The sequence below is a fragment of the Chelon labrosus genome (assembly GCF_963514085.1).
Source record: "Chelon labrosus genome assembly, chromosome: 14".
In the NCBI taxonomy this organism is placed as follows: domain Eukaryota; kingdom Metazoa; phylum Chordata; class Actinopteri; order Mugiliformes; family Mugilidae; genus Chelon; species Chelon labrosus.
Window position 1 is genome coordinate 20,488,397 of NC_140347.1, and position 13,463 is coordinate 20,501,859.

Sequence of the window (13,463 nt, forward strand, 5' to 3'; positions counted from 1 at the left end):
CGGAGAAGTTCCTGTTGAGTGTTGCACCCTCTTGTGGCCAGTTGTGTTACTGACCGTTTCAGAGGGATGGAAGACAAGATTAAATTGGAACGTTTGAGGTGAACTATTGAGCATGTATATCCTAAAGTGGATATTTTATTTTATTATGTTTCTGCAGTGCATCTCCAGTGCTAAATATGTCTCACAATGAAACACTTACATCATATATTTGTCTCTATTTAACAACAGAACAACTGAGAACAGGCTTCAAACACTTCTATAACATATTAAAAAGTTTGACTTCAATAACTGCATTTTTTCAAAATGGAGAGAAAACCTCTGCTTCGGTTTCATTTAGGTGAGCTTTCGTATCAAAACAGCATTTGTGTAAACGATGCCTCAGAATCGGCAGCCCTTTTCAAATCGCTACTGTTTTTCAGTACAAAAATAAGTCCTGACGTGTGACTGCGGTCCGCTGCATCACTGCGGCCCTGTGGTGACGCCACATCTGCTCTGTCTGCATCGTGTTAATCCGGTTGAATATATTTGGGTAACAGGCGGGTACACAGTCCGTACAATGAGGTGTGTGTTAGGAGTTACTCATACGGCGGCTTCTGTGGTTGTGTTGGGATTTTGGCTGGGGGATGGACTGGATGGGCAAGAGTTCTCTGGACTCCCAGGAGTCCGCAGGGTAGATTTCCGCTTCCCGTTGCGCACGGTCAGTTCTTCTTTGGGCTTAAATGTCAGAGGCACAAAGCCATCGGCATCTGCCACGAGCACAATCCACAACGGTCCTGGGATAAAAAGATAAAAAGATACAGCTGTGTTCTGTTAAATTTCCAAATACATTAAGCATGTTGTTCGTGATAGCAATAACGTGCTACCAGTCTCAGTTTAGGACAGTCAGACAAAGCACTATGCATGATAAATGGTTTTAAGCTGCTTTTGTTTAAAGCCTTGTAATCGCACCTAGGCTTTTAATCACTTCCAATTATAGCTTAGGCACGTTAAGGAAAGAACAGTGCTAGAACATGTCGTCAGCGGGGTTCTGTTACAAACATTTGAGGGGAACTCTTCATCAAATAAGGTGCATTCTTGGTTCTAAAAAAAGGGTTTAAAAAGTTCAAACATTTAGTCTGTGACTTCCAGTTGACCTCAGCGGGGGGAGGGAAGCCTGCCAAAAATACGCACAGGGGAAGACCTCCTTAAGAGGACTACGAGCAGTTTCCCTGAAGCGGCGCTGATTAATTAACCTTGTACACTCTCTGTCACAACACGGTTAATCTCGCATGCGACGCAACACAAAGGAAGCTCGGGCAGTGCCAATCCAGGTTTTAAATGAACCTGTGACATTAAAAGGCAGAACTCTTCTTCTGCCGCACTCGTTGTTTCCCCGCACGTACCATACATCATCTCCACAGTGGTTAGGTTGAAGAGGTCTTGCAGGGCCCGCAGACACAGCTTCCCGTCACACAGCAGCACCGGCCTCCGCTCGTCAATGAACACGTTTTCCGATAACTGCTTCTGCGTGTGCGCAAAGGAGGGAGAGTCAAAGGGATTTAGCTGTATGCCATTACTGTCATCCATCAACAGATTAACTGGTTTGAGGTATTTTACCGGTTGTATTGTTATAGCAAAAATGTGGAAAAGACTAGCAAAACAAGAAATGTAATCACTAACCGGGATTATTATAACAGGACAATGCTAAAGATATAATGTAGACATTATTAATCTACAGCGGGATATCTAGAATAGCGTAGAAACTATACCTGGCATGTGACATTGACATAAGGCGGTTCACAGGCATTAGGGTAGACACTCGGGGCCTTCTTGCCATTCTGAGCGTAATCTCTAATTTCTGTCAGGCACTGCTGTACATCTGCAAAGCGCGTAAAGAGTCTTTCCATGTTGTGAACGAGCTGCTCCAGAGCGCGCTCCTTGGCCTGCCCGGACGTCTTCTCAAGCATGGGCAGCGTCGAGTCGGCGTGGAGCTTGTCCGCCGGCTCGAAGCGAGGAGAACTGGCCCGGCTGGAGTCTCTGCTCACCTGGCTGCCCACCGCCAGGCTGGACATGCGACTGACGTGGTCCATGTCGAAATTCTCCACGGTGATTGAAGAGGCACTGGACGGGGCCCGGTCAGATGCTCGGTCAGAGAGGTCCACGGAGCTGGTGACGGGGCTGGGCTCGCTGCTCCTCACCTCCTCCACCAGTCTGCGCCGGTTCCCTGGTGAGCAAACTACTCCCCTTCCTGGCAACACCAAGTCCTTTATCCCTGGGCGCTCCCTGTCATCCTTTGACAGGTGCTCTGAGTGCCTCCTAATCCCTGCGCAGAAATTAGAAGTGGACTCGTGGTTGTGAGAAGAGGGGGATGGTGCGATTGGAGCCTCTCCGTCGTACACCAACTCTTTGGCTAACAGGCGAAGAACATATTTGTCAGTGTTAGAAGATGGGAGGAAGGCAGGGTCGTTGGACTTCTGCCTGCCAACCATCAACAGCAGCATCTTGTCACCGAGGAAGCACACCCCTTTGGGCCTCTCGTTCTGCTGCAGAGAGATCTGCTGGATGTTCGGCATTGCAGAGGGCATGATGCAGTACACAAGAACCATGTTGCAGGTGTTAGAAGCCACCGCAACCGTGGAGCCACGGGGATCAAACGCCACAATGTCGGGGACCAAAATACCTGGAATGCTGACTTTGCGCGTGGTCGTGACCTTTCTCTCATAGGTGACCAGAATGAGGTGTGAGGAGTCCTGGCCAGAGCCTGTCACTGTGTCTCTGCGCCGCAAGTGGATTAGGGGGCTGGGGTCTGAGCGCCGGTGCCTCGCAAGCAGGTGAGTGAGGTCAAGCGGGCCTGAGCTGGGGAGGTAAGACCTCTCCGATTCAAATGATCTTCTCCTCGAGTCCAGGTGGCCGTCCTCGTCTGTCATGAGCACATGCGAGCCCTGGCCTTGCAGGGACTCCGTCTCTGCTGGCACATCAAACGCCATGCCAGCATTTAACCCGCATAGTTTGTCCAGAGGCAGCTCAGTCGCCACGGCTACCCGAGAATCCCCTGTGGCCTCAATGGCACAAATGTAGCCTCCCACATCAAATATAGGGCAGAAGGAGCAGGCCACCAGACTCTTCTGGATGTCATTCCAGATGAAAGAGTGAAGGGCACTGCCTATAGCCACCACCAGGCGCGTGCCGTCCTTGGTCCAGCAAGCACAATGAATGAGTCCACTACCTTTGATGTCTGCTTTGATTCTCCTGTTGTCCACTCTGACAGAAAACAGCAGAGAGGTGTCCCTCTTGGTCAGCACAGCCAAAATATCCAGCTTAGGGTGCCAAACACAGCCCTGGGAAAGCAACGGGAAAGGCTCACTCATCTCACAGGTCTGCGTGCAGAGCAGCTTGTTTTGCTCCAGCGCGCTGAGCTGCAGTTGCCACACGGTAACATGCTTCTTGTGCTGAACAGCCAGCAGGGCAGGAGAGTCGGAGCAGCAGAGGGGGCCCCAGAAGAGGCCGAAAACGTGCTCAAACTGCCCGATGACATTGGTGTCCCCAAACTTGACCTCGCCATTGGTGAAATAGAGATGCGTCAAGCAGACCTGCTTGCCGTCGGTCCACGCAATCCCATGCACAGGGTGGATGGCTTGGTGCAGAGTGTTGAGACCTGTCCTAAGAAGCTTTGCCTTACCAAGATCCATCCCGGCAGGTACGACAGATCTTCTTCAAAGAGAAAAACAAAAGAAATAATATGACTCAGAAAGTTAGCATTGATGATAGAGACTTGACTCTGACCTGAATGGGTCTCGCAAGTACTGCTTTTGCTACCTATGCAGATTAAGAATAGCAAAAGCCTCTCTCACGTCTCCATCCAAGTACATGCTTTAATCCCTCCTGCCTGAGCTGAAGCAGTGGTGACGAACAGGTATAGCTGCTTACGCCAATGACCTTAACAACACACAGCCCGTTAGGACCTCAGGGTATTAACAATACTATGTGTTGAAGAGGAGTGTCTCATCACAGCATTTACTTTTTTTAGATCTGGTGCCATGTTAACTGTGACATCATTAAATAGTGACATTCTGAAATAGAGATTACAACATGTTTTTTCCTCATCAAATGAGAGATGTTACCTGAAAAAATAAAATAACTTTAATATGTGCAAAATTAGAGGATAACGGAGAATTCCAAATCTTAAGCACTTAACGTCTAACGTGGAAGTCAGAATGAGAAATCCACGCAATGTCTGTAGAAAGTCGCAGTTTTATTGCGTATGTGGTTAAAATGACAATTTTTAAACTATGAGACACAAGATTTGTTTACTATATACTCACTGGAAATTATTAGCGAAGTTAACTTACATGCATTTATTTATTTATTATTTCTAACACGCTAACCAGTAACAATTAACTATAAAAATCGCAAAATGCGTATCGCAAATGCGTAATTTTGAAACTACCCACCTTTATAAAACCACAGCCATCTCATGTGGAACCCATAAAGCACCAGATTTAGTCTCTCGTCAACTAATTCACGTTTTGCCGGCTAAAGTCTGTACCAACGTTTATTTCTCGGTAACCTGGAAGCAAAACTAACGGACCGTTGCGGTGCATTGTGGGATATGTAGTTGAACTCTTATATGTCTCGTTTTTACATCTTTGACCGTGTCAGAAGAATGTATTTTAAAACTGCGCCATTTTAAAAAAAATGGCTAAATACTTACAGTGATACATGGTATAGCTAATAACATATAGTACACTAAATAATATATAAACGGCTGGCTAATGCGTGCAGTCCATCCGCAGTGTGGCGCAAGTGTTCCAGAGGGCAGAAGACGACGTAAGTACGTAGTGTTGTAGTTCTCGACGCCGTCTCGCGACAAAACAAGAACATATCTTGGCTGTCTGATGGTTGGCTGGAGCTACGGGTCGGTAGTGGTCGGCGAATGCATGGTTTCCGCCGATAAAGCCCGAATTGTAGTCGTTAAAGGGGTAACGCCGGCAGTAGAAAGGGGACTTTTTTATACTGTATATTCCATAGCTAATATTTGAAGTAGCACAACCATGGGCGTGGAAGTCGAAACTATATCTCCCGGTGATGGTGAGTTGCTTTATTCGCTTGTGTGCGTTTTGGTGCGAGGTGGGTGGGTAGGTGGTGGTGGTGTTGTTGGGGCTCGGTAGTTCCCCGGAATGTCGTTCAAAAATTGTTAAACATTAGCATATTTATTTTATTTTATTTTATTTTTTTTGCAAACAGTCAGGTGTGGGGATATTGGAGGTAATGTAATAGACTCGTTTTTATTTGTGTTGTATTCGTGATATAATTAGGACACTGTAAAGCATTTTTTCTTTTTTCTTTTTTACTGTTATTCATCATTACTGACGCCTGCACTGCATATTTCTGGAAGTCTCCATACTTACTGGTCTCTCTAAATGACTGCCAGTCTTAATTTGTCTTTAATTGAAAATGGTGAATGAAATTTCATTGAAAAAGAATTGTCAAATATAACCACTCACGTATTACCACATATTTAGGTGGCAAACTGAGGCTTGGTGAGGTCCTAAAGGCTGATTTCTAATAACGTAATTAGGTGCATCTGATAGCCTCTTACTCAGGAAAGAAAAAATGCCTCAAGGCTAAAGTTTCATGCTGAGGATGAGAGTGGCAGATGCACGTCTCACTTTAGTTTGCGGGCATATGGAGAGCAAGGCACTCTTGCCTGGAACACCTCCCCTGATTTAACCTAGTCTGAATTGGCTGTCAGTCTAATAACAAGATTATCCTGTCATCCTAAGGAGTGTACAGACTGGTACAGACACACGATAACACTTGATTTCTCTCTTTTTTTCAACAGGAAGAACATTTCCAAAGAAGGGCCAGACATGTGTTGTTCATTACATAGGTAACTGGCTTTTTGCTTTTTTGCAAACACAGGTCTTTCCTGTCTCCTTTTCTGAGAGAGGAAATTTGTCTCTGTTTTCTTGGACAATATCTGGAGCACAGCATTGCTCAATTTGCAGCTTTCACGGGGTGCACGGTCTGGCACCTGGAATTTGCCACCACACTCACGCTCACACAAATATCAGTCTGCTTTATTTTGAAGAAGAATTTTTCTGTTTTGTTGTGTCATTTTTAGAGAGTTGCAAATTGCGCGCCCCCACGCGCACCCACAAATGCGTTCTTTTTCCTGTTTGTGCGTTATCAGATTGCCCAGTTTTGAGGTGGGGCGGTAAGACATTGAGACATAGGGGAAATAAATTTGGGATGTTGTGTGCCCTGGAGTTGGCAGTCCAGACAACTAGGTCAGACAGAAAGTAAACAAATCCTAGGTTGCATGTCTTCTGTCGCCATCTGAGAATCACATGATTATTGTGTTGTTGTAAAAGCTGTTGAACACAGCGTGGCATTGTTTATGTAGTAAACCGTGTTTTTGTATTGAATGCACACGTGTGTCCATTATATATTAACCTGCTGTGCGATTTCCTTTCCATTGTTGTAAAGTGTTGCAATATTGACTGCTTGCCTTTACTGATTGCAGCTTTATTTGACTAGCATCTGTGTTATTAACAAAGGATATTAAATGATGTGTTGTTTTACTGTAGAGACGCTAATCCCCATTCCCTCAGGTCCTGATTTCTGCAGAAATCAGCCACTGCAGTAATGAATCATGCTATAACTGGAAATGATACGTCTGAGGGTGTGGAGCTGCTCTGATGAGACATAGCTCATCCCAGTCTGGAGCATAGTCAGGGTTTAGTATTCAGTTGCACTTTGTGGTTCTGTTCCCTTCTACCTGCCATTATTTGGTTAGTATAAAAGCTAAGTCCTCTAATTCATTTTATACTCCATCAACATCTCACCCCCCACAGCAGGACTGCACATATTCTACACTTCTGCGGCCATATTTCCTTTCTATCTGTCGTCACGGTCACTTTATGGCTGTTATTGTTGCTTATCGTGTCCCCCTGAGTGCGACAAAATTGGCGACAGCGCCCTGTCTGTAAAATCTGTCCGCAACTCGGATGGACAAGAGCCTGGAAATGCCCTCTGCGATTCTACAAAATCAGACAAAAATATGTTTATTGTTCTTCAGTGTGTCTCTTGGCTGGTGTTTTGGTGGTGGTGGCACGCAGAAAATGCCTCCACGGTGGGGAGGTTGAAGAAAATGTTGCAGTGCTTCAGGGTAGAGTAGTACAACTTGACATTAGTGTCGAACACAAGTCAGGAGGTTAGTTGAAGGTTTTCTGGAATAAAATTGAGAATATTTGTATTATAGCTGATAGTAATAATATAAGATATATAGGATATACCTCACCTTAAAGTCACATGTCATACCTTATTTGGAGTTCATCCACATTTTCTATTATTTAATAACCTATTGAAGGATTCAGGAGGCCTTAAGCAATCATAAATGTTTTTCTCATTTTAGTTTACCACATTTTGTTGTTCTGTTCAGCTAGTTTGAGTTAGTCATCCTGGACTTTGTAAGAAAGCTGAACTAGTGAAAACTGTGAAGTGAGTTGGTCACAGAGATCACTCTGACTGGCTGTTCGGCTTTGAGAACAAGTAAGCGATACGGTAAACAAAGCGATAAAGTTTGAAACATTCATATACTCAAATATTTTCACAACAATATGATCATCTAGGATGAGTAAGCTGTAGTCCTACTGATCAGCATGATTCAAGACAGGCCAGCTCTGTATGACACAAGCTTTGCTTCCTAGCCTCCCTGCTAATTGTAGCTCTTCCAGTTTCCCCCTTTGAATAACGACTGCCATTCCTGTCTGTCTGTACCTTTATATGTAACTTTCAGGTCAGTGTTATGTCATAAAGACAGACACTTAGCAACAGTTGTTTTATTCGAAAGCTCAAAGACAAGATTAGCTCAAGACCTTGATTAAGAGATAGCAGAGCTTCGTTGTAGGTTTGTGACATGAGCACGTCCAAATCATCCAGCTGGCTCTTAGACTCTACCCCCCGCTCTATCCTGCACTGGTGTTAGTTTCCCAGAAAGCAAAGACAAACACTAAGAGTAGGGAGAGAATGATTTCTCAATACATATTGGAGTTTGAAACCCATTACAGAAACTTTCTCACACTTTCTCATTGCTGTGTCATTTAGATCCTCACTTTCACCCCTGGGATTTTAACCATGCAGACACACACATGCCCGAGCGCACAGACACACAGATAAGTGACCCTCCCCTGACTCTGGTGAGAGTTGTGGTTGCCCAAATTAGCTGAGGGGTCACTGCCACGAGGAAGGTAATGGCTCGGGCTTCAAAGCAGTGGGACAAATGAGTTCACTTGACTCTGAATCAGAGTGGCAGCTCTATCAGCTGCAGTATTGCAGGCTTGTTTCTTTGTGTGTCTGGCTATAGACGAAGGAAGGAAACAGAAGCAGATCTGATATGAGTCAGTATTAAGAAAACAAAAGCAGCCTGTAAGTTTCCATGATTTGTGAAGCCTGGTGCTAGGCTCCAATGACAAACAACAGTGTAGGTCTCCTTTGACAAGATGCACAAGCTTCAGTGGATATGATATCATGCCTAAATGTGGATGTCATTCCTTACCGTGGCTGACCTCTGGACTTCGCCATGAAATGTGTTGAGGTTGAGACCTAATGGCTCTAGATGTGTGTGACCCAGGAATAGATGGACTATTACATCAAGAGACACCAACTCTCTTACCAGTTGACATCTAATCTCATACATTTTAGATGTACAAAATTCAGGTTTTTGCTCTTATTCTGAAAGACTATTCATTTGAAGTTCATCTGAATCCTCCTAAAGCCCAAGTAATATCTTGTCTATCATGTCTTAATTGAAAAATACTAGCTTCAGAAAAATAATGAATTATGATTATGTGACGTAAATCACATTTGGAATATTTTACTATTATGAATAATGGTAGAATATTAGTTTTCATGGCATGTAAACACACTCACTGACTGAGTATTAAGTTTCATAGCTAGTACTCTGATAAGGGGCAGAGTATCTTCATGCTGTACATGCCTGGTATGGGAACGATCTGACATTAATGTGAGGAGAAATATGACAGTGGTGTCTTACAGTGTGTGCACCTGTGTGCCTGCACCTGTAAAATCCAGCTACACATATACAGTATACAGTATACTGGATATATATGTCTCGTAGACAGATAGCTTGACGCACATCCTATTTCATCCAAACATGAACCGAGGGGGTTGCTGTGCTGGCAGCCGTCCTGGACGGGGGCAAGACAGGATACAGTAAGCGAAGTAAAAATAACTCCACCCTTGTGTGGCACGGCTTTCTGCAGATACAAGTGAAAGCTCTCTCATGAGAAGAGAGAGTCTGGGAGCCGAGCTCAGAAAGGGACAGGCCTTGCTTTATTTTTGCAGAGACCCCACCCATGCTTAGCTAGTTGTACAAAGACTGATAATGGAGCAAGTGGGGCTAAGGGATAGTTTGGGATTCTGCTTTGCTACAGTTGAAGAATTGATCCTAGGTCCCCTTATGTACAGTAAATGTGTGAAAGAAGGCATCATATTGAATATACAGTAACAGAGAGAGTATCCTACATGTTCAGTGTGAGTTTCAACCCATGCTGTAATTAATGATAAATAAGTCAGTGAAATATTAGCAGTTGCGTCTTTCTGTAGGACGATGCTGTTGTGTATTTGTGTTCATGAGAACGAGGGGCAGGTGGTCTATTTATCACCATTGTTATTATTGTTCCTCCTCCAATACACATGGAACTGGTGGCTGCCCCTTTTTACTAAAAGCTCATAGTGCACAGTATGTATGTGTGCAATATCTCACTTACTTCAGCAGCCTCTCAACTGACACCTTGACCAACCGTAGAAGTCAGTAGTCAGCCATCAACGACGTCTTACATGTAGACATTTCCCATCTGTGTTTTTTCTCAAGTCGCTGGCACAGTTATCAGAGAGTGATCCCACATTTCTGCTGTCGGTGCGAGAAGTTTTTTTTTGTATTTCTACTACTCAAATGCCCTGTAGCAGGTGGTATTTGCATTAGCATGCAAACTTGATGACTTTGCGGCTGGACCGGGCCCGCCCCGATGATATCTGGGCTGCTGGGATTCTTGGAACTGGTGGACCTACTAAGTTTAGGGGGTATGAAAGTGGAGAAGCGGTGCAGTACCAACATTCATATGACTGCATGAGCAAGACGCCATAACTAAACTTTAGTTAACACCAACTTTAAATGCCAAGTATCCCCACTTGCTGAATCACATCAGACAACAAACTAAATCAAAGGACAAACCTCCAGAATGCAAGTGGATGTTCTTTTGCTAGATGCCACTTTGGCTCCCTCCAAGAGTGTGGACAAGGATTTTATTAGTTCATGCTAGGTTTGTGGAAACATGGACATCTAAATCAAAGTACATGGCATATAGTGCAGTCTTGGTACACAGTAAGTTAGATCATAATGAAGATCGCTTTCTGGAAACTCAATTGAGAAACAATTAATACTCCAGTGTTGACTATTACTGGAAATAAACAACCCGACATTCAATGCACTTCATCAGATTGATGCATTAAAATCTACATGGCATGAATGCACTAGACAAAAATATGTATTTGTCCCAGAATGCTGAGTATAATGCAGAATATTGAAGAGAAAACTCTTAGCCAGATTCATTGACAGGATATGTGAGGTGATCAAACTAACAGACATCTTCTTTGTTTATTGGTAATAGCTTAACTTTTAACATAGAAATCTGTCTTCCCGTGGCTGGTGGGCAAGGTTTTATGAGTCATTCAGTATACCCTACTTCACAAACACTGCAATTCAGCTTAAATTCTTTCAAACGTGTCATCACTTTGTTCAACAGTTACATATTTCTTGTTCCACGACGACTTCTTGTGCAGAGAAAATGGCCAACTGCATTAAAGACTTGTTGTCGCCTTGCTTTCTTGGCTGCCGATAGGGTCAGAAAGTTCACATGAGCGGCAGAACATTGCTTCCGATAGTTGTGTGGATTCCCTCCAGTTGTTAAAAGAACTAATGAGGTGGGCCAGTGTTTTCATTCCTTTAGCAGCGTTTAACGGCCGCACTGTTATCATGCCTGAACGGTCGGTCATTGTTGTGAAGGAGCCGAGTCCTGCACTGCGCTGCCTTTGTTACCCCTTTCTCCCTGTGGTCTAGATACAGGCAAGCAATGGCCTAGTTGTCTTTAAAAATAATCCACTAAACCAGGCCAGTGCTTCCTGATTTACATTCTCTTTGTTCATTAATTGAAATGGACCCAAGACAAGAAGCCCCACCAGAATAATTCATAGTCGTAAGACATTTGGAAAACGGCATATGGTTTTGTATTGGATTAATATTTTTCCTGAGATGTGCTAATATAACGTTTGTTTGGCAGGTATGCTGCAGAATGGAAAGAAGTTTGACTCCTCCCGAGACAGGAACAAGCCCTTTAAGTTCAAGATTGGACGAATGGAGGTCATTAAGGGCTGGGAAGAAGGAGTAGCACAGGTAAGAGGGGAAAGTTAAGGCAGAGGCTCTTCCATAATGTTGTCTAGTAGCATCAGATGGCAAAATAACTACATAAAAGGAATACTCACATGATTTTACAAGTACTGACTTATCTGAATGGCTCACCTCTTCACCAACCAAACAGAAGTATCAATGAAGAGAAGTGGTGCTGCGGCATCATCAGTATAAAAGTCTTTACTATCTGGTCTGGGACAATAAACAGTGTTTATGGAAGTAGCTCAACTTTTGGTATAAATCGTGTCATACTACTAAACATTTCATTTATAGCTATATTATGACACTATATTTGGTGGACAGTGGCAATGCTTACATGAACAATTTTTCTTCAAACCAAAATCATTCTGATTAGAGATTCTAACTTGACTGGTTCCTTGGATGCTAAATGAAATGATCTGGTGAGACATATACTGGATATCAGGATGATTACATGAGCTTAGAGTGTTTTATTTTGATCTCTTTAGTGTAAGAAGCCATGAAACTCGATGTAATGTGTTTGCTTATTGTCTGCCATTTGAGGATTGTCTGCTCACTGACAAACTGTACAATAGCCACTATGCAACTATACAACGATAATGCAGTTTGGCATCCAGAACTAAAATCTTTCATTTTGGAGTAGCACTTCAGAACTTCAGCTTCAGATACATCACAAACACTGTGACTGAAAATAAAGAATTCAAATGAACAAAAACAGCTGGCTACCTCAAAAGTAGAAAAAAAGCATCACATTACATTATTACTGTATTTATATGATCTCCTTCTGTGACAATTCAGAATGTGTTCTTTGAATCTGTACAATCAGCTATGTTCTCATTTTCTCCTGTGGTTCAGATGAGCCTGGGCCAGAGGGCTAAAATCACCTGCACACCAGATATGGCCTATGGAACGACAGGCCACCCCGGGGTCATCCCCCCGAATGCCACGCTTATTTTTGATGTGGAACTGCTCAAACTGGAGTAACGCCTGCGGCAAGAGACGAAGGTTAAAGGTTAACGAGGCTGCATTTGCCACAACCTGTTTCCACAGGGAGACCATACCCGGCTGCTGCCTCCCACCATCCACCTGCTCTTCTTCTTCTTTGGTTTCTACAGTCTTCTTCAGTTCTGCATTTAAATGTACCTTATGCTGCTTTGTTACCATCTTGTCATATTAGATACAATAGTTATACTTTCACATCATGCAAGACTTTTACACACATACAGCATTTTGGTTTGTTAGTAATGCTTTTTTTTGTTGAATGTCATTAAATGTTGTAAATTTTGTTGAAACGTGAGGAAAACTGTCATCTGACGAAAAGCCGTACTACATTGCAAATCAAAACATATACCGCAGTTTGAACAAAGGGTACATCTGTTGAAAGTACAATATTTCTGCTCTGTATATTAACTGGGCATTATATACCACTATCTGCATTGCCACTTTGAGGCTTGTCCTGCTGAATGCTCTGAATGATGTTGCTATGTTTAGTATATTTTATAATCCTCATAAATATTTACTGCAGGTGTACCCTATCAAATTCAACTCAGTCCAATACTGTACAGAATACTTTAAGAGCCATTGCTACTGTAATAGTTTATTGACCAACTCTTGAATAAAAATGGCATGTACTGTGTTGACAAGTCCCCGAGTCACATGTGTGATTTGTGAGCGATCGAGGGAGAGCAGCACAGAAAGGGGAATGAGCGCTTGCTGCAACATCGCCCCCTAACGGCGTCTTTTAACAATGAACTGGAGCCTAGTGATAAAGTCTTAAATTCTTCAAACTACTTACGATGGAGTGTATATATGTGTTTAAAATGACATATATGCATCCTACATTGTTATTTACATGTGTTAATATTATATAACAGTAGTGAAAACCTTGGTTGTTAGGGATTGCGTTTGCTTATCTCTACGATATTCAAGAATCTTGACGGAATATTTACTTCCGGTGTCGTGGGTCAAAGGTTATTGTACTGGACTCTAGCAGCCGATTGGCTGACTGTCAATG

At 43.3% G+C, this 13,463-nt stretch overlaps 2 protein-coding genes across 4 annotated transcripts; one reads left to right on the top strand and one right to left on the bottom strand.

The window, feature by feature from the left end:
• Positions 1-40: 40 nt before the first annotated feature.
• Positions 41-4,582, bottom strand: wdcp (WD repeat and coiled coil containing). 2 transcript variants are annotated; one of them, XM_084559965.1, is made up of 4 exons: positions 4,431-4,582; positions 1,749-3,687; positions 1,383-1,503; positions 41-773 (listed from the first exon to the last, which is right to left on the bottom strand). In XM_084559965.1, the coding sequence occupies exons 2-4, from the start codon at positions 3,666-3,668 to the stop codon at positions 580-582; spliced, it is 2,235 nt and encodes a 744-aa protein (XP_084416091.1). In that variant the 5' UTR covers positions 3,669-3,687; positions 4,431-4,582; the 3' UTR covers positions 41-579. The 2 variants fall into 2 exon arrangements, with proteins under 2 accessions (XP_084416091.1, XP_084416090.1); XM_084559964.1 differs by having other exon boundaries at positions 44-773; positions 1,749-3,690.
• A 204-nt stretch (positions 4,583-4,786) lies between these two features.
• On the top strand, positions 4,787-13,092 carry fkbp1b (FKBP prolyl isomerase 1B). Of its 2 annotated transcripts, none has more exons than XM_084559971.1 (4): positions 4,787-4,810; positions 5,822-5,869; positions 11,343-11,455; positions 12,305-13,092. In XM_084559971.1, the coding sequence occupies exons 3-4, from the start codon at positions 11,345-11,347 to the stop codon at positions 12,431-12,433; spliced, it is 240 nt and encodes a 79-aa protein (XP_084416097.1). In that variant the 5' UTR covers positions 4,787-4,810; positions 5,822-5,869; positions 11,343-11,344; the 3' UTR covers positions 12,434-13,092. The 2 variants fall into 2 exon arrangements, with proteins under 2 accessions (XP_084416097.1, XP_084416096.1); XM_084559970.1 differs by lacking the exon at positions 4,787-4,810 and adding an exon at positions 4,830-5,067.
• Positions 13,093-13,463: the final 371 nt, after the last annotated feature.

Coding starts and splice junctions, on each gene's coding strand:
- wdcp (XM_084559965.1), bottom strand. CDS start 3,668: ATGGATCTTGGTAAGGCAAAGCTTCTTAGGACAGGTCTCAACACTCTG. Junction 1,504..1,748: donor ATGTCAATGTCACATGCCAG/GTATAGTTTCTA, acceptor GCGCACACGCAG/AAGCAGTTATCGGAAAACGT. Junction 774..1,382: donor CACTGTGGAGATGATGTATG/GTACGTGCGGGG, acceptor TTTTTATCCCAG/GACCGTTGTGGATTGTGCTC.
- fkbp1b (XM_084559970.1), top strand. CDS start 5,031: ATGGGCGTGGAAGTCGAAACTATATCTCCCGGTGATG. Junction 5,068..5,821: donor AACTATATCTCCCGGTGATG/GTGAGTTGCTTT, acceptor TTTTTTCAACAG/GAAGAACATTTCCAAAGAAG. Junction 5,870..11,342: donor ATGTGTTGTTCATTACATAG/GTAACTGGCTTT, acceptor TTTGTTTGGCAG/GTATGCTGCAGAATGGAAAG.